The sequence below is a fragment of the Mesocricetus auratus genome, unplaced genomic scaffold (genome assembly GCF_017639785.1).
Source record: "Mesocricetus auratus isolate SY011 unplaced genomic scaffold, BCM_Maur_2.0 Super-Scaffold_100004, whole genome shotgun sequence".
In the NCBI taxonomy this organism is placed as follows: Eukaryota; Metazoa; Chordata; class Mammalia; order Rodentia; family Cricetidae; genus Mesocricetus; species Mesocricetus auratus.
Genome location: NW_024429189.1, coordinates 37,932,094 through 37,959,034, shown reverse-complemented (window position 1 = coordinate 37,959,034; position 26,941 = coordinate 37,932,094). Strand labels below are relative to the sequence as shown.

Sequence of the window (26,941 nt, the reverse complement as noted above, 5' to 3'; positions counted from 1 at the left end):
CTTATTATGATGATGGAAGCAAGAGTGGGTGCCCTTTCCTTCCTCTTTCCCAAAAGACTTGACTCAAAAATAATAGAAGTAATCTAGCAGCTGGAGCTAGTTGGCAAGGCAATTAGAAAGTGGTGATCTTTCATTCTTCAGCAGAGTGGGAGCTGAAGCGTGGGACACTGCGAATGTTCCCCAGGACATGTTCCTGAGACAGACACTGTGTTACTTGATCTCTTCCTGTCAAAGTATAAGGTTCATCAACAGACTGGCATTTTCTTAGATTGCAGTGTGGTAGTGCTGGAGGCTCTGAGCTCATTCTGGAGATTTCTGTCCTTAGAGTTCCTAGGTTACCCCTCACCACAGGGACCAGGACAGTCTGCCAAAATTTTTATTCAAAGCAAAAGCAAAAATAAAAGAAAACAGCAATAAGAAACTTGGTATTTGTGTGCTCATTTTTATGATTATTCTTGCTAATATGCTAATCTTTGATGTTTATCTTTTTGTCTGATTTTAAAATCTAAAAGACTTTTTATGAGGGTTAGGAAAGGTGACTGAAGCTCGTTATTGAGATTAATGAAAAGTGATCACAAATAAATTCCTCAAGCAGTAACAACAAGCAGACAAAATCAACAATAACAATGAATAAAAGAGGTGTCAAAAGAGAAACAGGTAAAAGAAATTCAGAAATATAGTTAAAAATCCTCCTAAGATCGGAGACACTGTGTATAAATGCTCATTTTATCATAAATGAGAAGAAATAAAAGAAGAATTTATAAAAACAAAAATGAGTGTATCTATGTTTCTCAAAACTCTGTGCCACTTGTACTCATGTTCATTATTAAGTAGGCAAGGCTGATGTTAGACTGTTTAATGAATGTTTCATTTCTGTACAGTCAGAATCAATGTTTACAAAAGACTCTGGAAGCCTTGGATTCTTTACAATATACTATATCATATGGTCTTTCAAATGAGGCTGTCTGGGTGAGTCCTGGACCAAGATGATTAGCAGTTTAAAATGCAGAACATTACCCACTTGGCTATGATTTCATATCCCCATGTCTAAAATGCACAGCTGACTGAGACGTGGTTTAGATTAAACTGTTCCTGGAACACATAGCGACTGTACTAAGACTCTGACACACAGAGAGCATACACTAAATCACCAGCTGGATTGCTTTTCCTCTTCCTCTAGTGGGAAGGTTCTTCTCTGCATTGTCTGTTTCATAATCCAGGTTCCGCCATTTTGGTTCATATGTACTCAAGTTATAACTGCCATGGAGGAGAAAAACCAGTCCAAAGACTGAGAGTAAACTTCCCCCTAGGTGGCTGTCCCCTATGTATGACTGAGTGGCTCTTGTCTACAATGTAGGCTACAGATCCATAGTGGAATCCTTTCTGACTCCAATTTCTCTAACAGAAGTGAAGTGGGTCACTTTATTTAAAAAATTTTTTTTTGAGACAGGGTTTCTTTGTATTGTTTTGGAGGCTGTCCTGGAACTCACTCTGTAGACCAGGCTGGCCTTGAACTCACAGAGATCTGCCTGCCTCTGCCTCCCGAGTGCTGGGATTAAAGGTGTGCATCACTAACACCCAACAAAGTGGATCACATAAGAGAAGTCACTGACTACACAAAATGACAGAAGGTTGGGTTGTCCTTGCCTGACCTATTTCAGGTTATATCCTATTTCTAGGCACCCAGTTGGACTGTGGATCTGGATCTTTCTCTGGCAAGTGTACCAACAAGAGAGCTTGGAAATTGTTAGACAGGTGGCAGCAGTGTTTTGGCTAGCACGATGCGTCATAAACTCTGGTGGAAACTATAAGTGTTTTCCTTTTTTAAAAATAAATTACAATCTGGGGTGTGGTGTAGCTCAGGGGTACAGAGTGGGCTCTTGTGTGAGATCCTGGATATTTGACTTCCAGTAACTAAAAGAAGGGTGAAAATAACCACAGAGTTAAGGAAAAATGTTAACTATCAGAATTGTTTGGTTCAGTAGTTAAGAGCAGTGAATGCTTTTCCAGAGGACCAGGGTTCAATTCTCAGCACCCACATGGCAGCTCACAACTGTCTGTAAACTCCAGTTCCAAGGGACCCAACATCTGTGGCAAAATACCCATGCACATAAAATAAAAATAAATAAGTTAAACAAAACAAAACAAATCGGAATCGTCTTTTTTTGGCATGAAAGAATTCAGGTCACTTAGATTAAAATTGAAATAAATCACTTGTATATACCAGAGCTTTTTTCATTTTGAGAATTTCTGGCTATTTTCTCCACATCAGTAAAGGAATCTGCAATATCTTATACCACCAAGAACTGTTGGGACTAATACCATGGAGAAGGGTGAAATTTGTGTGTTTTTCTTAGACTCTTCCTGGATGAGCTGCCCACAGATGTTTTAAGGTTTTTGAAGATATTTTAAATGGAAGAGATTTTCTTTAGTCTGGACAGTTTAGACATGACCTGATTTCAGTCACAGAAATGAGTAATTTGTTCTCGACACTCACTTAGCTTGTTCGGTGACCCCTGGGCTCCGGATGACTTATTATAGTGGCAGACTCCTTCACAGTATCTCTGAACAAGATGAAGAGTAACCACAGTGGTCTATTGATCCTTCTCTGTTGCTAGGGTTTCTTTCCAGCCTGGTCTCACAGTTGCTTTGCCCCAAATAAACACATGGATGCTGTATTAATTATAAAATTGTTGGCCGATGTCTAGGGCTTCTTATTGGCTAACTCTGTCTTAATTATTAACCCATAATTACTAACATGTATTTCCAAATGGCCTTATCTTACCAGAGAACACCTTGCACATTTTATTTTCCCAGTCTCTACACGGTGTCTTCTTCAGTCGCCTCTCTCTGCCTTTCTCTTTCCCAGCATTCTCCTCATTGCCTAGCCCTGCCTATTTTCCTGCCTCTACTTTCCAAACAGTGTATTATTCATCAACCAATAAGGGAAACATATATACAGAAGGACAACCCCCATCACTTCTCTGAGGGGAAGCAGATGGCAGAGCTACAGCTAAGACACACTGCTAACATGGATAATGTGGTTGGCAAGCTTGATCTTAACAGGAGACTTCATGTCACTTAGTTTTTGGTTGGAAGAAACAGCAAATTGTAGCTACCTAAAAGAATAAGAAAAATCAAAAACGATCTCGGGAAAAGGCAAAAGAAAGACAGAATTAGAAGGTTGAGCAATTGGACTAGTGTGGTGAGAAGATCGGCAAAGGAGTTTCCTTCAGATTCTGCAGATCTTGGTAGCCTTGGGACATCTGGAAAGTTAAGGGGCAGAAAGCCACAGAGTCTGAAGCTCTGAAATGGAGCCAAGAACCTGGCCATTGAAATGAGGAGTGGCTGTGGCCAACAGAGCTGGTGAGCTTCCACCATGAAGTGGCTGACTGAAACAGATGAAGCCAGATGTAAAGTGCCTCCAGGACTAGGATCAATTGGGATGATGTCACAGGAGTCACTGTCACACATCCTCTGTGTCCCTCCGGAGTGTGGAGCTTGCGTTGGAGTCCCTGCCTTTCATTCCCTTCCTCTGTCCTTCTATTTGCATTTCTTCACTCTGTCTCTCATGGCCTCTCAGTTCACACCAGTGCTCTGTGTGACCGAGTGCTCTATCACTTTCTTGTTCCCGTCAACGTTTATCAGAACCTAGTTGTGTTCCAGCCCGAGCCTTCTTCTCTGTGAGCTATCAAAGCCATCAGGTCCACTTACAAAAGACTTCTTATCTCTTAATGTTTCGACGCTTAACAATCTGGACTCCTGAACCAGCAAAGGCCAGGTTGCAGCACACACACTTTGGATGGAGAAGACTTTCAGTTTTCCTTTCATCCTACCAAGGTTTTAGTATCAGGCAAGACTGGCATGTATGATAGGTCTTCTCTGACCTTATTAAGGGACCATGGGACTCCCTCTTTTATAAACAGGAGCATGGTCTAAATGAGTCCACGTTGGATCTGGTAAAGACTGAGACTGAAATGGTAAGTCTTTGAAATCAGCCAGCCTCAGGCATTTATGGTCCATTGAGTCACACTGCTTTGGGGTTTGCCAGCTCTACTTTCTGTTTCAGCAATAAAAAGTCTTGTAAAAATGCTGGCATGTGAGACAGGGGTATCCAAAATGTCTTGGCATCTTTTCCAGCGGTATAGCGAGTCTTGGGGAAGACACTTGTTAGAGCATGGTCCATGCACTCTACCACTAGAGAGAGGTCCAAGTTCACAAAAGATGTATTGCTTTTCAGTTTGTGTAGACCTATAAATAGAGACAAAAATGTGCTTACTCTTCAGCAGAAAAAGGAGAAGCAGCCTGGGAGGCTGGGGTGAAAACAGGAAGACACATGACAGGGAGTTTTATTCTGAATTTGCCACTGTAATTGAGGCTCTCTGGAATGGGTTTCCATTCTCCAGGAGAGGATGCTATGATGGATGTCTTCTTTAGGCTAGTTGGTCTCATCTCAGACTGAAGTGGACAATAGGATCTCCTAGAGGACTAATGAAAAGCCAGACTTCTGGGTTCTACATACAAATTCCTGAGGCAGTAGGCATGTCATAAAGTCTTAGCATTTGAATTTTCTATCTGTCTTCAAATGATTTTGCTGGACTGAGGACTTTAAGGTCTTTCTTTAAAGGCAGTAGGGAAAGGATACTGTATAGTGTCCATGAGGACTTTGCCTTGAGGGAGTCATGATTTTTATTCCTAATCCTTTCTGGAGAGTACTGTGTTGTAGGAAACATGACTATGTACACATTTCTTGTGCATGAGTGTCCATGTGTGCATATGGGGATGAAGAGGGCACTCACAACATTGACATCTCTACAATTCTGTCCTTAATCAGAGGTGAAAAGTCTCCTAGTTGTCAGGGACCTAAGATCCCCCTGAGGCAAATGAATTGGGAATGATTTGGAGTCCTGGATACACTTATAAAAAAGTGTCAGAAAGACTAACTCTCCACAGGCAAGGGAATGAAATTGGCACTGAATGTAAAAGCCAACTCAGAACAGATCAAGGACTTTAAAGTAGAGCTTAAAACTATAAAACACAGTGTAAAAGCTTTTTGAAATTGGACTAAGCAATAAGTTTTGAAGATGACCCCTACAGCACAAACCACAAAATCCATGATGGAGGCACAGGCCTGCATCAGACTAACAATCTCCTGTGCATCAAAGGAAGCAGTTAAAGGAACAAAGAGACAACTCATGGAATGGGAAAATTATTTGTAAACCATACGTTGATAACAGGTTGATATCCAAAAAGGGAACACCAACAACTCAACAGAAAAAAAAAAAGCATGAGAAGAATCCAAACAGACATCTCTCAAATGGCCACAGATGGGGTGGGGGGGAAGGATTGGGGGAGGGACAGTGGGTGTGTGTGACTGTCATTCACAGTGCATGAATAGAGCCAGTGCTCAAATCCAACCCACAGCAAGACATCGGAATAGACACCTATTAGTGTCTATGAGACAAAAGACAAGAAGTGTTGACCTGGGTGTGGAGTGAAGAGACCCTGTGCATGTGGTTGTTGAGAATGTAAACCAAAACAGCAATTATAGAAAATGCCATGGGCTTTCTCAAAAACAAACAAAACAAAACAACCGCAAAGTAGAGCTGTCATATGATATTCATAGGCTTTAAAACATATCCGAGTCATATCTTCTCAGGGGGAAAGCCTACCATGTTAGATTTCAGGCTCCCAATTATTCAAAGAACCTAACAAGTGGCCGTTGTATTTGTTAAGCGGCCACAAGTTGTTCAAAGAATGTAGTTAAGTGTTAATGACTAGTTTACATTGTTGTTCAGCTTGGGAAACAAAGAAAGGTGACTTTAAATTTCTGGTCTATGTTGGGGCTGTAAGTCTGGCTCACCTCTAAATTCTGACTTGGAAATATTTAATATGACAAATCAATATAAAATTGGGCTCAGTGCTATTTTGTATTTCTTAGTAAGGACAATTTTTATAGACAATTTTCAATAGAAATGATAAATGTTTCAGAAAATCAATATACCAGCCACCTTGATCTATTTATTACTCTTGGTATCCAGATCACACTATGCCTCATAAATACATACACTTGTTATATGCCAGAATAGAAAAATTTTGGATGGGATTTTGTGATATAGTCATAGGTACTTGTCAGTATCACCACAATTATCTAATATTGAAAACTCTTTTAAATTAAAGACTTTGTCTCTAAAGTATTGAGTCTAACAGGGTTAAGTTGACCTACATAAAACCTTTAGATTCAGGATGTAAGAAATACAGCTTCTAACAGTGATGGCTCTAAGCTTACGGAGAGACATTCTTGTGCAAGTTTGTCAATCAGACATTTTAGTGAAATCTTCAGGAGGTTTTTTTTTGTTGTTGTGTATGTGTTATATTGACGTGGAGCTTGGGGATGTCTGTCATCCTGAAAATTTCCATATGTGTTTCTGACTTGAGTCTTGGGTTTACATTCAAACAGTTGATATTAAACCTTGTCATAGTTCTCTGTGTTTGTGACTAGTGATGAGGCAGAGTCACAGTTTTGAGGGGTTGTGTGACATGGAGGGAGGCAGGACCTTGCCCCACTGAAGGCATAGGCTCAGTGTTTGAGGACTACTGAGCAAGCATTACAGGTTCAGGAAGCTGGAGGTGGGAGGAAGGCTCTAAGAGGAACTTTGGTTGAAGTCTTCACTATGTTGCTTCCTTTGTATTAGAGTGCCCAAGAATGCATGGCATAATTATGCTGGGTTCAAATCTAGCTGTGAAGTTTCAGGCATGTCATTTCTATGTCTCTATTTTGATAATGTGAAAGACATAAGACATCTACTCCATAGAGCTTGGGGATTGTAAATAAATGAAAGTGGGTGTGTGAGGCCCTTAGAATGATGACAAGTGCTTTGTAAATATTCACAGTATTAATCATCACTGTGTAATCTCTTTATTCTCTCCCTTTGACTCTGTCTTTTTGACTCATTTTATGTCTTCTTCCTCTTCCCCTTCCACGTGTTCCTGACCCCTGACAGCTTCCTCCACCCGAATGACTCTTTCCTGGACTCTAAAGCCTTATTCATACCTGCCCTGTCCTGTTAAGGCTTCTCGATCAGCTGGGTCCCTTTCCTGCTCTATATTCTGGGGAAATTAGAAACTGTAGCATCAGCTTCACTTTCGACTCTCTGGGTCGCCCTAAAGATGATCTGTTTTCTTGATGCTGTGTAGCCTCACGTTTCACAGTTTTACTTGGTTACTCTTTGTAATTAGCTATAGTGGACTGTCAGGACCACAATCTTCTTCATCTTTGTCACCTCCCCAAATCCCTGGACAATGTTGAATGAGTGGTTTGTGTTTAGTAACAAGATGAAATTTGCATAGAAATGAAGACTCTGAGAGCCAAGCTGCCTGGCTTCATATCTGGCGTGACCAGGAGATACTGGATCACCTTGGAGAGGTCATTTTACCTTGAGAAGCCTCTATTCACTACTCCAATACTTATTTTGAGGCATAAATGATGTAATTCAGAAATATTTAGTATAAACCTTGGCATTGTTTAGTTTCTCAGTAAGCACTTACAATCACTCAGAGAAACAAGAGGGGGGTGCCGGCCTTAATAACCACATTAAAGATCCCCATCATGACTCCTTCATGACGACAAGGACAGTGAATCCCAGAAGACACTACATCTAACCCCAAACTCACTTTTTTCAATGTAGCCTTCTCCGTATTGTTGCTTGATGTCTGGAGACAGATGTTTCCAAACTGCGAGCTTTTTTTCAGTTGCTTTTATTGGATCTGCCAGTTGTGTTTTGAATAGTCCTGGTTCAATGCATGAGACATGCACACCAAAAGCTTTCATGTCCCGCCTGTGAAAGAACAATCAAAGAATTTTTTTAATTAAGAAAACATGTTTTTGTTGAGCTGTGGTCCAATTTAGAGCTTCCTTCATTCTAGGCAAGCATTCTGTATCACATCTCCAGTCTTTATTGCTGTTGTTGTTTTCATTCAAACTTATTTGGAGAATGTTTACTACTTGTTAATTATTTTCTCATAAATCTTTTCATAGAATCACAGAGTGACTGTGTTGGCAACAAGCGTCTTGTTCTACCCTGTCACTCCAAAGATGAAGAAACTGGAGTTCAAAGTGGCCAAGTGACTCAGAACAAGAAATGGATGTGGGCGGAACAAGCCTCTGAAAAACCCCACAGTAAGTCAGCATTTGCCTCCTTGAGCCACACTCTTCTTTGTCAAACTGATAAGCATTTGGGTTAAGGCTATTTCTTCTCCATGCTCCAAGTATCTGATGGGGAAATGGGAGAGTGACTGGCTTGGATGGACAAGTCTACCTTGGGCTTTGGAATGAGGGTTGCAGCATGACTGAGGATGCTGGAAGATGACTGAGGATGTTGGAAGATCTAGTATCACGATCCCTGGCATGCCACCCTGATCCCGGTGCTGCTGAGGAGTAAGCTTTCCCTTCACACCACTACAGACAGCCTCGAGTCTACATATTTACCGAGTCGCAGGTTTGAGATGTTGGTGCCTCTTTCCTGCCAACTGAACAATGTATTGCAGACCAGTTCATGAATAATTAGTTCCTAAATCTAATGTGTATTTCTACCAGGAATGTATAAAGAGGCAATTGCTCATGTTATAGACATCTTACCCACGCTGAGGCTTGAACCCAGAACCTTGTAGCACTAGGCGAGAGCTCTGCCACTAAGCTACATCCCATTCCTCATCATAAGGTATTTTTTAAATAAACTCTAGTTGTAATCTTAAAATGTAATTCCATCCTTTCCAGATTGTGCTTTTTAGCAACAAAACTATTTATTACACAATTTGAAATAAAATTTACTGGCAATGTAAAGCAGCTTGACCTTGAGAGATTTCTGAAAGGTATGCTACATTAAAATCTTAAAGGTGATTTTTCAACCTAATTATATTTTATTCATCTGTCAACTGATGTCTGTTGAATCTGAGAGACGACAGTTCCAAGAAGTTATTTAAGAAGATCTTTTTTCTATGTACTTATGAAAATGACACAGGGACAGGATACAGGCCTCTCTGCTAAACTTATGAGGCTTACATGTTGCTAACCAATATGCTTGCTGAGAAAATGCAGCTGCAGAGTCCCAGTCCTCTCTCTGTTGGACTGTTGTCCCTCAATCCTTCTCTATACATGTAGACATCCTGAAACAACCACTGGACTCGGATGCATGAAAAATTCCATGTCAAATACCAGTTCTATGGTCCATAAAGACATAGACACTTTCTGTTGATTACTTTCAGACAATGTCTAGCTACTCAACAGATTCTACAAACACTCCAGTCAAAATACCTTCTTTTTTTTTTTTTTTTTTTTTTGGTTTTTCGAGACAGGGTTTCTCTGTGGCGTTGGAGGCTGTCCTGGAACTCGCTCTGTAGACCAGGCTGGCCTCGAACTCACAGAGATCCGCCTGCCTCTGCCTCCCGAGTGCTGGGATTAAAGGCGTGCGCCACCAACGCCCGGCCAAAATATCTTCTTAAATACTGGCATTTTGTTATAATACTGCTTTTTGTAGAATGGAATGAAAGGTCAGCTGAGACTGAGAGAGGTCGTGATGATGTTTCTTGAAGTGTGATGATCTCTGAGCCATCAACAGCATCTGATAACTCTGTAGAAAAACTCTCTGGTCACATCCCGGACCCACCCCCATCAAAATATGCATCCTTAACAAGTTCTCCAGGCTATTCAACTTCATGTTAACATTTTAGAAGAATTCTATTGAGTTTATTTCTTAGGAGACTCAGACTTGACACCTAGATCATGTGGCAGAATGGAGTTATCGGCCTCTATTAACCTCAGTGGGATCATCTGTCCTCTTTATTATTAAACTACTCCTCGATCTGTGGTATAGAGTATAAACTCTAACATATGCCTTCAGTAAATACCAATTGAACAAACAAATGGGGAAATTCAAAGCCAGCCAATACTAATTTTGCCCTTTCTCTTGCTTGTCTCAGCATGACTCAACTGGCTTGACTTCCATTTACTCCCCCAGTCCCTTTGGCTTGCACTCTATCCCAGAAGGGTCACCTGCACCCCAGCACCTGGTGGACACAGCCTATGAGAATCAGGAGTGGGAATACAAGAAGTGGGATTAGAAATTCCTCGTGTAGCGTCGGCACTGGTGATTTCATCCTTTAGCTGGAGCTGTCAGTCTCTGTGTCTCCGGGTTCTAGAAACTTCTGTGTCTCTTCATCCCTTAGTCCTTGGATGGCAATGCCCTTTGGTATTAGCCCTTATTTCTGTCCTTTGGAATGTCTCTCCACACCTCCCACATGTTTGAAAATGCCCTTTAAGTAATCTCTGTTTTCTTGACACAATTTTAATGTGCTGACATTTCTTTTTTTGACTGAAGAAACACTTACGGACTTTGAACTGATAGTCACAAATTCTGGTTCTAGGTAAGACAAGTCAAACGTCCCCTTCCTGCCTCTCCCACCGGATGCAGCTGCAGAGCCCTGGTGGGAGTTATTGGGCAGCCATTGACAACTAATGCTTTTCTGCTGGAGGCATAAATAAGGTGATACTAGCCCGTTAGCACCGTACAGAAATAACAATAGCAAGACCAACCCTGGATGATTCTCTACTGGACAAATTAACCCATTGACTATAAATTTACCCCACTCTGGACATCATGCACTCATACAAAGGCAAAAAAAGTTAGACTAAACATAGACTTGGGTTCAAATCTCAGTTCTACCAGTTATGAGCTGTGTAAACCCTGGTCAAGTGGAAACATTTAAAATGCTAAAAAAAATACCTCTTATGTACAAAGTGTCCAGGATGTGTTACCTGCAAGGATACGCTAAGTCAATTAATTCACCTTACCTTAAGCTGTCATTGAAACCTTCCACCGCATATTTGGATGGAGTGTAGCCCCCTCCGCCGAATGCAAGCCGGCCTCCAATGCTGGAGACGTTGATAACACGCCCTCGAGCTTTTTTGACCAGTGGAAGCATATTCAGTGTCACGTCGATGAGTCCGAACAGGTTCACTTCAATGGGCTCTCTGTAGTCATTCACTGTCAGCCAGTCTGTGGGAGCCAGCACTCCAAGGACACCAGCATTATTGATCAGCCCCCAGAGACCTGGAGCAGAGAGGGAGAGAAGGAGATGTCATTTCTATGGTCATCTCTGATGCAAATACAGTTCTTTCTTTACACAGTGTGCTGTTTTCTCTTTCCAGTCACTCCTGCTTTGAAATATTTTTGCATTTTGGGAAAGTGGTGGCTGACAGAGTGAGAGACTAAGCTGAGTTTGTTCTTGTTTCGTTTCTGGGCTTCAGTCTCACTGCTATTCTATTTCTGGTTCCAAGTGTCATATTTTTTATGCTTTTGAGGCAGACTTTCTGATTTCTCATCTCAGATGTAGAGATTAGTCTGTTTTCCTGCCTTGCAAGATGGTGTAGCTGGTGAATATTTATAAAATATTCTGTATGAATGGAGAAGTTATAGGGACCTACTTTATGCTGAAATTTGCTAGAAAAAGAAGTTATCCACCTGGCTGTTTCTTGACTGGAAATATATAGCATTGCTAAAAGTACTGGAATTCAAGTTTGTCCAGAAGCTTTATTAAATCATTGCATTTGAGGTTCAGGGGCGTAGAGTTAAAGATGTATTTGCTTTTCTCCTGTGTGGACCCTGCTATCGCCTTCTATGAGAATATTTCAAAGCTGGCAAAACCCTTCCAGTTCAGAGAGCAGTCATCTAACAAAATCCACAGCAGAGGGAATGTCTACTTCTCAGGGGAACACTTGGACTCCTTAAGACCCTTACCCTCATCCCTGGGTCCTGGTCTACCGACCACTAACAATATGTGCACTCCGGAACCCATCTGTTGAGATGCCTGTCGATCCCAGGTAATCCAAGTGGTCATTTGAATGCTGATTCCATATTCTCCTATAGACTTGAACTGCAACTCCCTTGGCTGAGATGTTGTCGGAGAAGATCAGGGACAGTTAGAGCATTCACTTATGTTCTAGATTCACCTGCTGAGACTCAAGGCAGTCTATGGGGGCATATCTCACACACTCACACTGGACTCACTCAGAAGCCCTGTGGAGATTAAGAAATGTACTACTGGGCCTTAGGAGACATTTTCTTGGAAAGCCGTTTAAACTTTGAACTCATTTTATTTTGCTTTAGTTATTTGCCCCTCTCCCAACCACCCTATCCCACAGACCCCTTGTCTTACCTTTTTCCCCTACATGGCTCTTCACCCACTGGGCGGTCTCCTTGACATTCTCTGGGTTGGTGACATCCAGAAGCACTGTGTGAAGTCTATCGGAGGTTTTGGCCTTCAAAGCAGTTGACCCTGACTCAGTCAGGCAGGCGGCAATGACACGGAACCCCTTTTCATCAAAAGTCCTGGCTGCTAAGTTTCCAAAGCCTGTGTCACATCCAGTGATGAAGATGTACTTGTCAGTGATGTCTGCTATCTTCAGTTGTCCTTTATAGTTCCACAGAAAAGCACAGAGGAACAGGAGGGCCGACACCCAAAACAACAATAACAACATTTTCTTCCTCCTATATGTGACAGGGATGCTTCTTTCATGTACAATAAAAGATGGAGTCCTGGATGTTCAAAATTAGAAAGAAAATTCAAATTAGAACAGTCACATGTTGATAAATGTGAGACTTTGAGTAGACAAATAGATACTAAATGATTACTCGGTTGCTTGTTGGAAAGACAAGTCATTTATGTCACACACTGCTTTTTTTTAAGATAGTGCCAAAGCCAACCAGGAATGGATTCAGAAAAATATCGATGGAAAGGAATGGAGTGGAGGCAAAGTTGGCGCAGGTCATGGGGCAGAAGGAGCCACCAGAGCTGCACAGAGTAGTGGCACTAACCTCACACAGGAGCTCACCCACCTGAGAGACAGACACTCACAGTAAAATCTTATGTCTCATCACTTAGTGAAGCTGGAGAGCAAAACAGGATCAGTCTCCTAGGGCAGTGGTTCTCAACCTTCCTAAGGCTGAGACTCTTTAATACAGTTCCTCACGCTGTGGTGATCCCTAACCATAAAATCATTTTCATTCCTACTTCACCACTGTGATTTTGCTACTCTTATGAATCATAATGTAAATATCTGTTTTCTGATGGTCTTTGGTGGCTCTGTGAAATGGTCATTTAATCCCTCCAAAGGGGTCACAGCCCACAGCTTAGCTCAGTCTTCTTGTTCTGCCAGACTCCCAGTTATTTTCAGAATCCAGGAGAGGGAAGCATTAGTGCAGCTGTCACTAAGAAAACATTCCCGGTGTGGTTTCTTTCTCTTTCTTTCTCTTTTTTCTTTTCTTTCTTTCTTTTTTTGAGACAGGATTTCTCTGTAGCTTTGGATTCTGTACTGGAACTTGCTCCCTTCTTTCTTTTCTTTTTTTGAGACAGGATTTCTCTGTAGCTTTGGATTCTGTACTGGAACTTGCTCCCTTCTTTCTTTTCTTTTTTTGAGACAGGATTTCTCTGTAGCTTTGGATTCTGTCCTGGAACTTGCTCCCTAGACCAGGATGGCCTCTAACTCACAGAGATCCACCTCTCTTTGCCTCCTGAATGCTGGGATTAAAGGCATGCACCACCACCGCCCGGTTCCATCTTCTTACCTTTAAATACTTTCGAGTCCCCCTTCCGTCTGGCCCAGAGAGTATTGCTACCCTATTCATCATGAGAGACAGAAGTGAGAGATCCCAGTAAGTCAACGAGCAAGGTGGAAACGAATGCCTGGTGTCTCTCAACTCTTTAAACTCTGTTTTCAACACTAACTTCTTGTAAGAAAAAACAAAGGTACATACAAACAGGACAAAATGAAACAACTTTATACTGTAAAACTGACCAAACTACCCAGAAGAGAGCCAACTGGAATACGAATTTTGCTGTGACCAGGGAGGAGCTCCATGTCTAATGTCAAACAGAAGGGCTTCCTGGACCCTTCCGCAGGGACCCATGCCTCCGTTTCCCCTCAGCCTGCCATGCTTACTGTGGGCATTGGCACCTGTGGAGTGGCACTCTACCCAGGAGGAGGAAGTGAAGAAGAGTCAGAGGGCAGGCTGCTGCTCTTCTCTGGCTGCTTCAGGTCTGACATCATGGCGGCCCTGCCCTTCTAACTTCTGACAACGGGGAGCAGGAGGAGAAGAGGTCAGCTCCCTCTCCACATAGGAACACTGTGTTAGTCCCTAAGGCAGCGCCGGGAAGAGAGCCAGAGAGAGCATCACCTTTGGGGAGAGCCCTGTCTTTCACCAAAGCCTAGAGGCCTAGTAAGTTCCTTGCCTTGTCTACAGAGTGTGACCAGGCTACCCTCGAACTCACAGAGATCCACCTGCCTCTGCCTCCCAAGTGCTGGGATTAAAGGTGTGCACCACCACCACCAGGTGCAATTGTATATTTAATATTTAAAAAATTCAGTATATCTTCTATACTTCTTAAGGAAAGAATGGGCTGTTTTTATTTTTTTTCCCTACAAGACTTACAAAGAAGGAAATAAAAAACTACTAACAGATATTAACCAATGAGAAAGCCGGGCATTGGTGGCGCACGCCTTTAATCCCAGCACTCGGGAGGCAGAGACAGGTGGATCTCTGTGAGTTCGAGGCCAGCCTGGTCTACCAAGCGAGTTCCAGGACAGCCTCCAAGACAATACAGAGAAACCCTGTCTCGAAAAACCAAACCAAACCAAACCAAAACAAAACAAAACCAAAAAAAAAAAAAAAAAACAAAAAACAAAACAATGAGAAATATTAAAATTTGGGAAGCATGGGGAGGTAGCTGACTTATGGTACAGTTTTATGTATTTAAAAACAGGTTTTTAAATTACTTAATAGTTTGGTTTAGTTTCCCCAAACCTCCTGTGTGTGTGTGTCTGTGTAGGAATGGATTTATTGCTTATAAATGTCCATGCAGCAGGGTTTCTGCTTCTCAAATACATAATAATTTAAAATGTCTAATTATGGGGAGAAGCAGAGAGCACTCATGAACTGACACATTTAGACATTTTAATGATATTCTTACTTGTAAATCCAATTAGTTATAGTGTTTGTTTAAGTCTGCCTATGACCTTGATAGTTATTGAGTATTGAACTAATCTTATTATAAATCAAATTTCTAGAGGAATTATTTGAAGAATGCAAAACATTTGTGGGTTTTAATGTCCCTGCAACAAAGAACATAACTTCTCCTGTCATCAGCTTTGCCAGGGGCGGAAGTGAGAGGGACAAATAGTGCGATTGCCACCCACCCACCTTGGCAAAGGCCTCTTCTCTGGAGAGCTGCACACAGTCTCATCCGATTTTCTCACTCGCCTTCTCTCACTTACAGAAGATAAAACAGATTCAAAGATGCAACCTGGAGCACCATGACTTCCCATGTGAGAGAACTGGAAATCCTGAACTCTCTGGTAGCTGAGTGGTGTCCAAGATGAGCTGACAGAGGCAACACGGGCACCTGGCCAGGGGTGCTAAGAGGCTAGGCTAAAAGTCCTTGGACAAAAACAACCTCTGACATCCAAAGTGGTTGTTCCTTTCATCATCTCCCCTCATGCCCTCCTCTGTTCATATATAATGACTGGTGGGTTCATTCCCAGGGGACCAGGAGCCTTGTTAAAAATGAGGAAGCTATTCCTATGGGTGCTATTCCTGTGATGGTCTGAGTTGCCAGACACAAGAGGCTTGAATTAGGATAGACAGAGGATTTGGACATCAATGAAAGCCACTCGGGGTTCCTGTAGAAATAGTCTGTGCTTAGAATTCAAGGCATGATCCACCTAGGGAAGAGAGTCTCTCTATTTTTTCCTAATTTTTTATGAAACAACACATCTTTCAGTTGTGAAGCCAGTAACACACTTCAGCAGTATTTGTAGTACCTGAGACTTTGTTATCCATTATAGCCACAGACTTTTTGTTTGTTTTGCTTTTGTCTCTAAAGACAGTGTTTCTCTATGTAGCACTGGCTGTGCTGGAACTCACTCTGTAGACCAGGCTGACCTTGAACCCAGAGATCTGCCTGCCTCTGCCTCCCTAGTGCTGGGATTAAAGGCGCCATCATCACTCGTCACCTCAGCCATGGTATTTTTATGTTATTTATCACAAAATATTGTGTTTGTCCCCTACTTTTTTGTAGCTCTGGCTACTGAAACTTGCCACAAAGACCTGACTGACCTTGAACTCACAGAGATCTGCTGGCCTCTGCCTCCAGAATGAGGGAGATTAAAGACATGATTATTATTCTTGCTTCCATGGTACTATTAATGTGTTATGGAAACACATTTTAAATATCTTTGGTGTATTTCAGCATAATAATCTTCCTTTAGAAGTCTATGTATTTTAATTCATGCATTGAAAAATACATGAATTATGGTTATGACAGTCATGTAAATCAAAATTTTCTAGAATATCTTCACCCCAAATACATGTATTTCCACAAGTAAAAATCACACGGAATCCATGCATTCACCATAACTAGACAACAATCTTCCCTATGAAAGTGTATTGTCATTGAGCACCCCTCTGGGCCAATGGCCATCACAGGGGTTGGTGTCCCAGTCAGCAGCTTGAATCCTATTTACTGCTAATCCTGGTCTTGAGGATCCTTGATTTGTGAAGCCTGTCTTTATTATTGTCTAAAAATGCTAGTTCTTTTTTCGTCTCTGCATTTTGCATTCTTCTAGGTCATTGAACCAGGTCAGTAACAAACCAACACATATCTTTGACCACTGGTAGTACTTTAGCCAAGAAACCATCTGTGAACAACAGTCCCAGGTCAGGACTTTCAGGACCATGACCTGTATAGACAAAGGGATGGACAGTCAGCCAACGGGAGAAGTAAATGAGTAACGCAGCTAGCAGGACGGCCTCCACGAACTCTGGTCATTTCTCTGTAGCTCCTTGACACCAGCCATTTAGCAGGAGGCCACTGACCTCAGTTGCTTTAGTTGTTTATCAGCTATATCTTTCCATTTATCTCACAACAAACTGTTTACTAAGAGTGCAGGTCCCTTGGCTCCCTAGCATTAGAGCAGTGCCCAGGAGTTCAGACCTGGGAGCAATTTGCTTATCTCCTCTGGGCCTTTCCTAGTGATAGGATACTTTTGTGGGAGAGTACCTGGTGAGTTGAGTAGTTCAGTGCCTGTTATGCGGGAAGAACCATCCACCTCCCCTGCCTGAAAGGGCTTGCTCTGTCTGTTGCTCGCATGTCCGCATGGGCTCTCCAACTGCAGCACTTTTGATATTTCTGGACTCTATAACGAGCAATTTGAAATCTGGCTAGTGTATTACAGCATGCTTAGCAGAGTCCTTGGCTTTTACCCACTCAATGTCCGTAGGTAGTGCTTCTGATAAAGATGTCAGACATTGCTAAATGTCCCTTAGGAGGCAAAATTGCTCATACTTGAGAACTGCTGACACAGAGGCTCTTTGGAAGGTTCAGCATGTCCCTGTACCCAGGACCACTTCACTGGAAATCCAGCCATTGCTTTCTTACTGATGCTCCCTCTGTATTTATATTTTTATGACTTTAACGGAGAAGGTTTGTTGCTTATAAAATTGCTCATATCCTGCTTTGGCAAGCACTAATTTTTACAATCTAAAAAATATCTACTTTCCCTACTATGAGGATAGAAGGCACCCAAAAAGATCAAATTATACATTAATACCATTTGTAGATTTAGAAATGACTACATTAGCACTCACAACATTTATAAGGCCTGGATTCTGATTGAGCCTTTTGAGTGGAGGGCCATGACAGCTTGTGCTAGGTAGCAAAATAAGCCTGTAGATTTGGGCAAATGCTCCTAGGAAGTTCACCTTCCTCAGATTTCTTGTTAATAAAGGTACCCATGTGAGGAACAGCTATGACTGACTGAATGCTACGGTTTTCTGAACCATGGATAAAGACCCAAGATAGGGTATTGTAAACTGAATGTAGGATTTTTTTTAAAGCAACAATAAAATTATTTTAAATGTACAATTACTAATGATTACTTGAAAACCAAACATAATAGATCCAAGGTTGTTGGGTCAGCACTTGTCTCTGTTGCATTGAATGACTTCACTGCAGCTGCGGTTCTGAACACACAGCAAACACACATTGCCTTGTGCATGCAATGCCAGCCGATGCTGCCTAACACACCTTGGCTCAGATTCGAGGCTATTGTATGTGAAGATGTGTAGAATTTTCAGTGTAAGTAGGAGGCTTTGCTATTCCTTGAAATGTAATAGTTATATTACACAAAGTCCTGGCTTAATATCTTCTTACAGTCATTCTTCCTCATGTAAATATCACATTGGTGTGTCTTTGGATTGTGGTAGGCCATTTGATTACAAAAATTACTACTTGAAGGGACAGAGACATGGCTCAGTGCATAACAACACTTGCTGCCCTTATAAGTTCAGTTCCCAGCACCCACACAGTGGCTTTCAACTTCCAGATTATCTGGCACCTTCTTGTGGCTTCCAACAGTACCAGGTATTCATGTATACATTCAGGTAAAACACTCTTACACATAAAAATAAAATAAGCAAATAATTTTCAAAAATCACTGAGTTTGCTGACTTGAGTTTCAGTGTTTAAAAAAATCATTAAATGAATTTGGGTTTGGGATTAGGACAAAATTTCAACATTTTGGAAATGGTCTTAGGCAAGTTTCTACTATTTTGCACTACATATTTATGCCAAATGACATTTTCAGTATTCACAATCAAAAATCAAAATTATCGGTCAACTCTGAAAAAAATTGAAGATATTGTGTCCTGTAGTATCACATATTTGGCTAAGACTTAGTTCTTTATTTTTAAATAACCAAGCTGGTCTATCATCAGTATGTAAATTTATTTTTATCTTCAATAATTGTAGACCCAAGAGAATTGTTTCAAAATAAATTTCTTTATAATTTGTCAGTATGTGTTTCCCATTTTATAGATCTATATTTCTTGGATGCAAAGGGGTCAAAATTGGGAAAAGTTTAAGAAGCCCTGTTCTAGGCTGTTGCCTGGACCAATAAATATTTATCTTAGACTTCATGATAAAATTATCTCCTCTTGTACTGGTTGTGGCAACTCTTGTCTATAGGCCAGTCTGGGCAGCATAGTAAGAGCCTGCCTCAAAAAAACAAACAAAAAAAAACAACCAAAAACAAAAAAAAACAACAAAATAAACAAATAAATCTCCATAGAGAAGAGCTGAATTCAGAAATGTAGGCTAATTGGTTCAAGGCACAAGCTATGATTTTGGGGTGACTCTAGCACAGACCCCTCTGGTCCCTCCTGGACTGTATTAACTCCCACTGGGCTCTGGCATCTAGACCGTGTGCTTACTTCTCTACCACCTCCGTGCTGTGTGTGGGACACGTGACCTTAGGCAGGAGAGCAATAGGAAGAACAGAAGAAGACAAGGAAGTGATCCACTCTCCACTCTGCCCCCCCCCGCTCTGCTGATACCCGGACTGATACCTGAGGTCGTTGAACAGGAGGAGAATGACAAGGGCAGTCATGCATTGTCTCCACTTTCAGTTTAGACAATGAGAAAATTCAGGGTCACATTCATAAATAACATGGATCTCGATATCTAATCCTCATGATATTTTGGGAGTTGGGATGAACATCACAAATTAGAATGTTTGCTAAAAGGTGTCTAGAACTGAATTTCTCCTTGGAATCTTAAGCTGTGTGAGAGGAGAGGGAAAAAATATGGGGAACTGAACACATTCCAGTCACTGGGAGGAATGATGCTTATCAGAAATTCTCTGCCATCCAACGGAGGCTCAGAAGGAACCGTGAGAGGAGGCTGATTATGGTCTTCATTGGCCCTGCAGAGTGTCAGCGTAGGATCCATGTGTCAGCATCTGTCAGAAAACACTCTGCTCCACGCCAGTCCCCACTTCCCTTTCTGCCTTCTCTTCTTGGGTTTCTTAGTAAGAAACCTAAAATAAACTCCTTTGATTTTACTTCTATTAGTTGCCCTTCCTCTACCAATAGGAAGTGGGTGATAAGACAAAAATAGACGCTAACTAACATTTGAAGTCCTTGTTAGGCAGTAAAGCTCTTTTAAATGGTTCCTCCCAGACTAATTCACTGTAAGTCTACATAATTCCATGGAAGACTTTCTTTCAGAAAACACTGGGAGTTTATTAAATCTTTATTTACCTTCAATTTGTTGCAGTCTCCGAATCAACAACTGAGTGGCTATGCCAAGAAAAAGCATCTATTGATGGCAGTCTGAAATATTCTGTGAGGTTTTTTTAAGATTCATTTATTTTATGTATGCAAGTGATTTATCTGCATGTACACCTGCACACCAGAAGAAGGCATCTTATCTCGCTACAGATGGCTGTGATCCACCATGTGGTAGCTGGGAATTGAACTCAGGACTTTTGGAAAAGCAGCCAGTGCTCTTAACCTCTGAGCCATCTCTCCAGCCCTCTGTGGGTTTTCTTATGCAAGTGTTCTTAACAATGACTGCCGTGGAATACGTGTTCTTTTTATATTTGGGTATTACACATATGGCTCATTACTCAGAACTCATTTTTATTTGGTTCCCTTTTTACTGAAGTAAAAATTCTTGTTTGTTAAGCCTAGGTGGCCTTTCAGATAGATACATCTGCTCCCCCTCTCACCAGAACCTGATGATACAAATGAACTCGGACACGTAAGGAAGCGTACCCACTTGAAGAGGAAGATTAAAGCAGGCACCTGAAAAATCCGAAATGAATTTTAAAAAGGAGCCAACGATCTGGTGAAAACCACATTGACCACAAAGAAGACACAGTTGAGATTAGATAGCAGTCCTGGAATCGTGAGTTCCCTCCCACAACTGGAGGAAGACTTCCTTAGTTACGTTTCACCTGAATCCCTGCCTGAGGGCGCAGCGCCACGCCCAGTGTGTGGTGGGAGAAGTGTGTGTCTGCTTCCTCGGCAGCTTCCCGCCAGAGGCTGTCCTGCCTCCCCGGGTGTACAAACCCACTCACGTCTCAGGCAAACATTCTTAAACTAAAGCAACTTACTAAGCGTCTTTGCTAATGAACTTTGATCACTCCGGGTTCTCTTACATTCATTGTTTTGTCTGTGTGCTTCCAGAGAGTAACAGCACTTTAGGAATCACTGTTAAATCTACAGTTTCTTCAGCTATGGCCACAAAATAGTAACTGCTAGCTGTATGTTACATAACTCCTGGTCACAATGCTTGAAAGAAAGTTCAGAATAGAGTGGATGTGTGAATCAATGCAGGGAACACATCCAAATCCTCAGGATATTTCTTTCAGCCACAGTTAGCTTTACTCCAGGTGAAAATGTTAGTGTTTTAAAATTCTGTCCCTTGAGAAAGTGACATCTGTGATTAGGGTCTCTCCTTTTGAAATGTATGAAGCAACAAATTTTCCTTTTATTGAAACACGGATTTATTCTAAAAGTTGGGCCCCATTTTCAAATGTGAAAGTACACATTCTTCTTCCCGAGTCATGCCTCGCCTAGCCAAGGGTATTTCAGACATCTAGTATGCGCCGAGAGACTCTAAGATAAATAAAGCTGGACCCCTAGCTCTGGACTGAGAGTGTCATGGGGCTTTACAGAGCTATTGCCTCCACCTGCCAAAAATCAAGTGTCTTGGGGGCATTTGAAATACCAAGTCACTTTATCATAAAATGTGGAGTAACTATCTGAGCAGAGATTTTTTGTTTGTTTTTAACTGACAACCCAGAACCCGGGGGGTCAGGGTATGCATGTGCCTTAGAAATATCCTTTCTTAGCTGGGCGTTGGCGGCGCATGCCTTTAATCCCAGCACTCGGGAGGCAGAGGCAGGCGAATCTCTGTGAGTTCGAGACCAGCCTGGACTACCAAGCGAGTTCCAGGACAGCCTCCAAAGCCACAGAGAAACCCTGTCTCAAAAAACGAAAAAAAAAAATCCTTTCTTGGATTATCCTGATAGGATAGAGGGAGTCATTATTTATCGAGAAACCTGGCACCAGGGAAATTCCCAGGAGTCCACAAGGATGACCCCAGATAAAACTCTAAGCAATAGTGGAGAGGGTGTCTGAGCTGGCCTTCCCCAGTAATCAGATTGAGGACTATCTTAATTGTCATCATAGAACCTACATCCAATATCTGATGGAAGCAGAGGCACATATCCACAGCTAACCACTGGTTCAAACTCCTAGAGTCCAGTAGAAGAGAAAGAGAAGTGATAATATGAGCAAAGGGGTTAAGACCAGGTTGGGAAACCCACAGAGACAACTGACTCTAGCCAGTGGGGGCTCTGTGACTACAGACTGACAGAGGGAAAACCTGTACAGGACCAAACTAGATCCCCTGAATGCAGCTGACAGAGGGTGGCTTGGGCAGTTTGTGGGGCCACTGGCACTGGGACCAGGATTTATCCCTAGTGCATGAACTGGCTTTTTGGAGCCCATTTCCTATGGAGAGAGACTTTGCTCAGTCTAGACACAGTGGGAAGAGCCTTGGTCCTGCCTCAGTGTGGTGATGGGACAGACTTTGTTGACTCCTCGTGGCAGGCCTTACCCTCTCTGAGGAGCAAAAGGTGAGAGGAAGGTGAGGGGAGCAGGAGGAGGGGAGAGAGGGGGGAACTGGAATTAATATGGAAAAAGAAAAGCTTTACTACCACAAAAAAGAAGGAATATCCTTTCTTCGTTCCCAACATTTTTTTTCTTCCAGGTTAGTGCTTGTCTACATGTGCTCATGGAAACAGAAGATACTGGGAAAGCAAGGAGAGAGACATATCATGCCACAGTTGTCCATCATTGTTCCACCTGAGACACTCTGTCAAGATGCCCACAACTTTCAGATCTCTGTGCTCTCCAGTTTCTCAATAGTCACAAGACTCACAGAAGGTGTCAGATAGGGATGTAAGGATGGGGGAGGGAGGAAGAGGGACAGAGAGAGTGTTTAGCAGTGACTACAGGATGCTTATCAATATTCAGAGTCTGGAGTCCAGGAAGAAGTTCAGTCAGGCTGCTGGGCCACACTGAGATCATTTCTGTATGAGATGGACTCTGCACCCATTGTTCTCATACCATATTAAAGAAAAGCAGTTGACCACAGCTGAAACACAGCTTGATCCATTCTGTCAGAGCATAGAAAATCAAAGACAGTTTAGGTTGAGATGGTAAATGAAGGAACAAATGACCAGTCACCAGTTACCTCGCTGAAGAAGACTGGGGGTGAAGAAGACTTACACAGCTGATTATCACCTTCCTGCTGGGCCCAGCAAGCTGAGTCTCTCAAGGTGTCCGGAGATCTGCGACCTGCATGTGTGAAACTACTTCTCTCTGTGAGTCACACCCATTGCAACACCAAGTGGTGACTAAGCCTCTCCTCAGTGGATGGAGGGCGGAGGGAGGAGAGACTGTAGGTCACAGGTTTCCAAAGGAATCAGCAGGGCTTTTTTTTTTTTTATTAAATGTAACTGGAGAAACATCTTCCACTCTCTTGACCCTGACACCACGTACAAAGAAGCACCTTATAAATGGTCTGGTATAGTGCCTTCTTAGCGCAGTAGGCATAAATGGTCTGGTATATTGAATGAATCATTTCCCCCTTATCTTTCTTTTTTTTTTAAACAGTCTTCAGCAAGAAGTTCAACAACATAATAAATGTTAAGGAAGCATGGCTTGGGAATAATTTGTGGTTCCTAACCTGTGTTTTAAGGTGTGACAAAACATCTTGACAGGGTCTCTGGAAGTGAAAATGGGAAAGAATTGCCCCTCCCACCCCTCGCTGACCTTTTCCAGTGCTTCTCCCAGCAGACCTGGCTTCTCCCTGTGCCAGCTGGGCCAGTAATGGTGGGGGATGAGATGCCACCCCCTTCCCCCCCCCTTGCCGGCTTGCCAAACCTCCCCTTGCATTGTACAGCCAGGCAAAGGGGCCCAGCAGTTTTAATTTAATTTCATGCTGCATTCCTCCAACTTCCTCTGTTCCGTCTTGAAAAGTAGTTATTGTGCACTTAGAGCGAGAGAATGAAGGAGCCCAGCTCTCTAATGGAATCTAGACATTGCCTTTTTGAATTAAATGGGTGGGGCTCCTTCTCCACAACAACAACAAATGTATCCAGGTAAATATTTGGGGTACCCAGCGTATGCACATACACTCTTCTTCTTTAGTGATCCATAAGACAGAGGAAAGGCATCAGTGTGCAGCCTGAGAGAAACACATCCTGGGCTGAAACCATAGGAAGAAAGCTATGGTGATTAATCCTCCTCACAAGCAGGCTATTACATCTGGAAGGTGGAGGGCCCTCGAGCACCTGGGTGGTCCTGAAGGACTGAAGGGAAAGGGCAACGGAAAGGTTATACCTTAGTAAGCCTCACTCAACAATCTTGCTTCAGTGCAGCTCTGTTTAAAAAAAAATTCCCCAAATAGACTTTAAAAAAAATTAAATGTCAAGATCAATTTGCATGCTGTGGCTGAGAATTCTTTCCATCTTCTTGGCACGCCTCTCAGTGCCGATGGATTAAATTGAAGAGTTCAGTGTCAGTGCCCCCGGCATGTGGGGTGGGTGTAGGGCGGAGTCAGGACCCCCCCCCCAGCCTTGCCTTGTTGATAAAGGTGTCCATCAGTGGGATCGTGTGTCAGCAGCACGAAATCACAGCCACATTCAAAGTCACATGCTGAGCTCTGCTCTGTTTTCACTCTGTCCCTTTAGAATGTAACCTGTGAGGGCCAGTAGGATGGCTGGCAGGGCGAAAGACACGACAACGTGAGGGCCAGCATGGAGACGTGTCAAACGTGACAGCCTGAGTCAGATATCCAGGGCCCACAGAGTAGAAGGGAATTGAATCCTGAAAGTTGTCCTCTGGACACATGTGTGTTGTGGTGTGTGTGTATTTGGGGACATACATGTACACACACACACACACACACACACACACACTAAATAAAGAAAGAAACATTTTTTTTTCAAAGTTAAGGAATGTAACCTTTGAAAATACCACTTTGTCCAGAATTCTCCTTGCATCAGATCTAAGGTCATCAAAGGTGACATACATGTAACATGTAAGTGACATTTGATTTTACTTCTAGTTCCTTGTTTAACAGGTGATGGTGTGGTTGGGTGCAGGCAGATTTCTGTGAGTTCGAGGCCAGCCTGGTCTACAGAGTGAGTTCCAGGACAGGCTCCAAAGTAATACGGGGAAATCCTGTCTTGAAAAACCAAAAAAAAAAAAAAAAAAAAAAAAGTTATGTTTCTGGTTGGGTCATAGGGTTGTAGCTATATAGGTGTATGCTCAGACACCCATGTGGACAGCACACTAAACACCCAACTCACCCTTTCTTCTAATCTGTATGTCTTCCATATACCTATCTGTTTTTTGCTTTGTTTTGTTTTTTTCGAGACAGGGTTTCTCCTTTTTGTTTTGGAGGCTGTCCTGGAACTCGCTTTGTAGACCAGGCTGGCCTCGAACTCACAGAGATCTGCCTGCCTCTGCCTCCCGAGTGCTGGGATTAAAGGTGTGCGCCACCACCGCCCGGCCCATATACCTATCTGCCCAAGAGTGTCTTCTCCAACTGTCTTTTCCCAAACACCATGTGACTCCGCAGGGTCCCAGCTTTCCCGGCCAACATCTGTTAGACTTCTTGGACCTGTGCTGACATGAGGGAATCTTTGGTCCAACCATAGAGAAATGTCCAGCAGGCTGTGGTGGCTCCAGTTCTGGGGATGTCTGCTATGGCTCCCCTAAGGCTGGCTGGCAGGGCAACACCAGCTGGTGACACGCATGATGCTGCCCTTCTCCTTCCTGGTGGGATCAGGCAGGGCTACGTACAGGCCACTCTCTGAATATCTCTGAATGGCTTCATGACTTCCAGTATGCAAAAACAGACCTTGTATTTTCTTCCTCCTCCCTGTGTCTACAGATGCCTACTTTCTCTACAAAGGGCACCTGTCTCTTAGTCCCCCTTTATGCACCAACATGACCTTTGTTTATGAGAAACCTGAGTACCAAGGCTGGACTCAAACTAGGAGCTCTGTTCTCATTTCTTTTTCCTGACTCTTCCAGGTGTAAGATGAAGCTGGGCTGATCCTTTGTTCCCCTGCAATGGTGAGAGACCAAGTTGTTGCAACATTCAGGGAATTCTTTGAAGAAAGATTTTTTGTATTTTTAGAGCGCACATCCTTTTAGCTACAGACAAGAGGTCTGGCTTGAACAAGTAGGGTGAGGAAGATTACATGGGGCAACCATTGCCCAGGAAAAAGATGGGTGATAGTGGAAGTAATGACTGACTGGAAAGAGTAGGGCTTCCTAGCAATAGAGAGGCTTGTGAGAAACAAAAGGACAGAGGCTTAATAAGAAAAGTGTGACTCTTAGGAGGAGAGGAGGAGGGGACTCCTTCCAGTGTAACCACTGTAGTAAGAAAGCATCCCTGGAAGTATCCACGTCACCTGCTGACCTGAAGAAGACCCTGAGGGGTACATCCTGCCCTGGGAAGGAAGGAGTGATTCCATCTTAGGGAACTGGGGGCATGCCAGCATTACTGAGCTCCCCTGGTTTTACTGCCCTTAAATCATGTCTTAGTCCAATCACAGTACTGCCCAACTACCACTTCTCCCCTAGCCCAGCATAAAAACACACAAGGTTCCCTGCTCTTGAGGGTCTACATTTCTGAAGGCCTCCATGTCACATAAAACTTACATTAACCTTGTTAACCTACTTAAAAAAAATAGGGACACCAACCACAATCCTAGGAATACTGAAGTTGTCAATGAAACCAAGAAATAGGTGGCATTGTTTTTTCAAAAAACATTTATTTATTTGTTTTATATATGTGAGTGACCTGTCTTCAGGCACACCACAAAAGGGAATTCCATTACAGATGTTTGTGAGCCACCATGTGGTTGTCTGTTAAGAGAAGCTTTTTCCTTGCTAGCCGCTTTGGTTTATCCCCTGCCAGTCACCTGGGCTCTGCCGCGCCAGCCTGGTTCTAGAGCCGC

General features: G+C 42.6%; 1 protein-coding gene across 2 annotated transcripts in view; it reads right to left on the bottom strand.

The window, feature by feature from the left end:
• Positions 1–23,299, bottom strand: part of Dhrs9 (dehydrogenase/reductase 9) — a 24,799-nt gene extending 1,500 nt beyond the window's left edge. Inside the window, exons 1-5 of one of the 2 annotated variants that reach the window (XM_021232824.2) lie at positions 23,193–23,299; positions 12,214–12,593; positions 10,850–11,108; positions 7,675–7,838; positions 1–4,251 (exon numbers count right to left, since the gene is read on the bottom strand). The exon at positions 1–4,251 is cut by the window's left edge and continues 1,500 nt beyond it. In XM_021232824.2, coding sequence (XP_021088483.1) covers positions 4,028–4,251; positions 7,675–7,838; positions 10,850–11,108; positions 12,214–12,535 — 969 coding nt within the window. In that variant the 5' untranslated portion in view covers positions 12,536–12,593; positions 23,193–23,299 and the 3' untranslated portion in view covers positions 1–4,027. Of the gene's footprint in view, positions 4,252–7,674; positions 7,839–10,849; positions 11,109–12,213; positions 12,594–23,157 lie in introns of both variants that reach the window. The other variant, XM_005064652.4, reaches the window with a different exon arrangement.
• Positions 23,300–26,941: the final 3,642 nt, after the last annotated feature.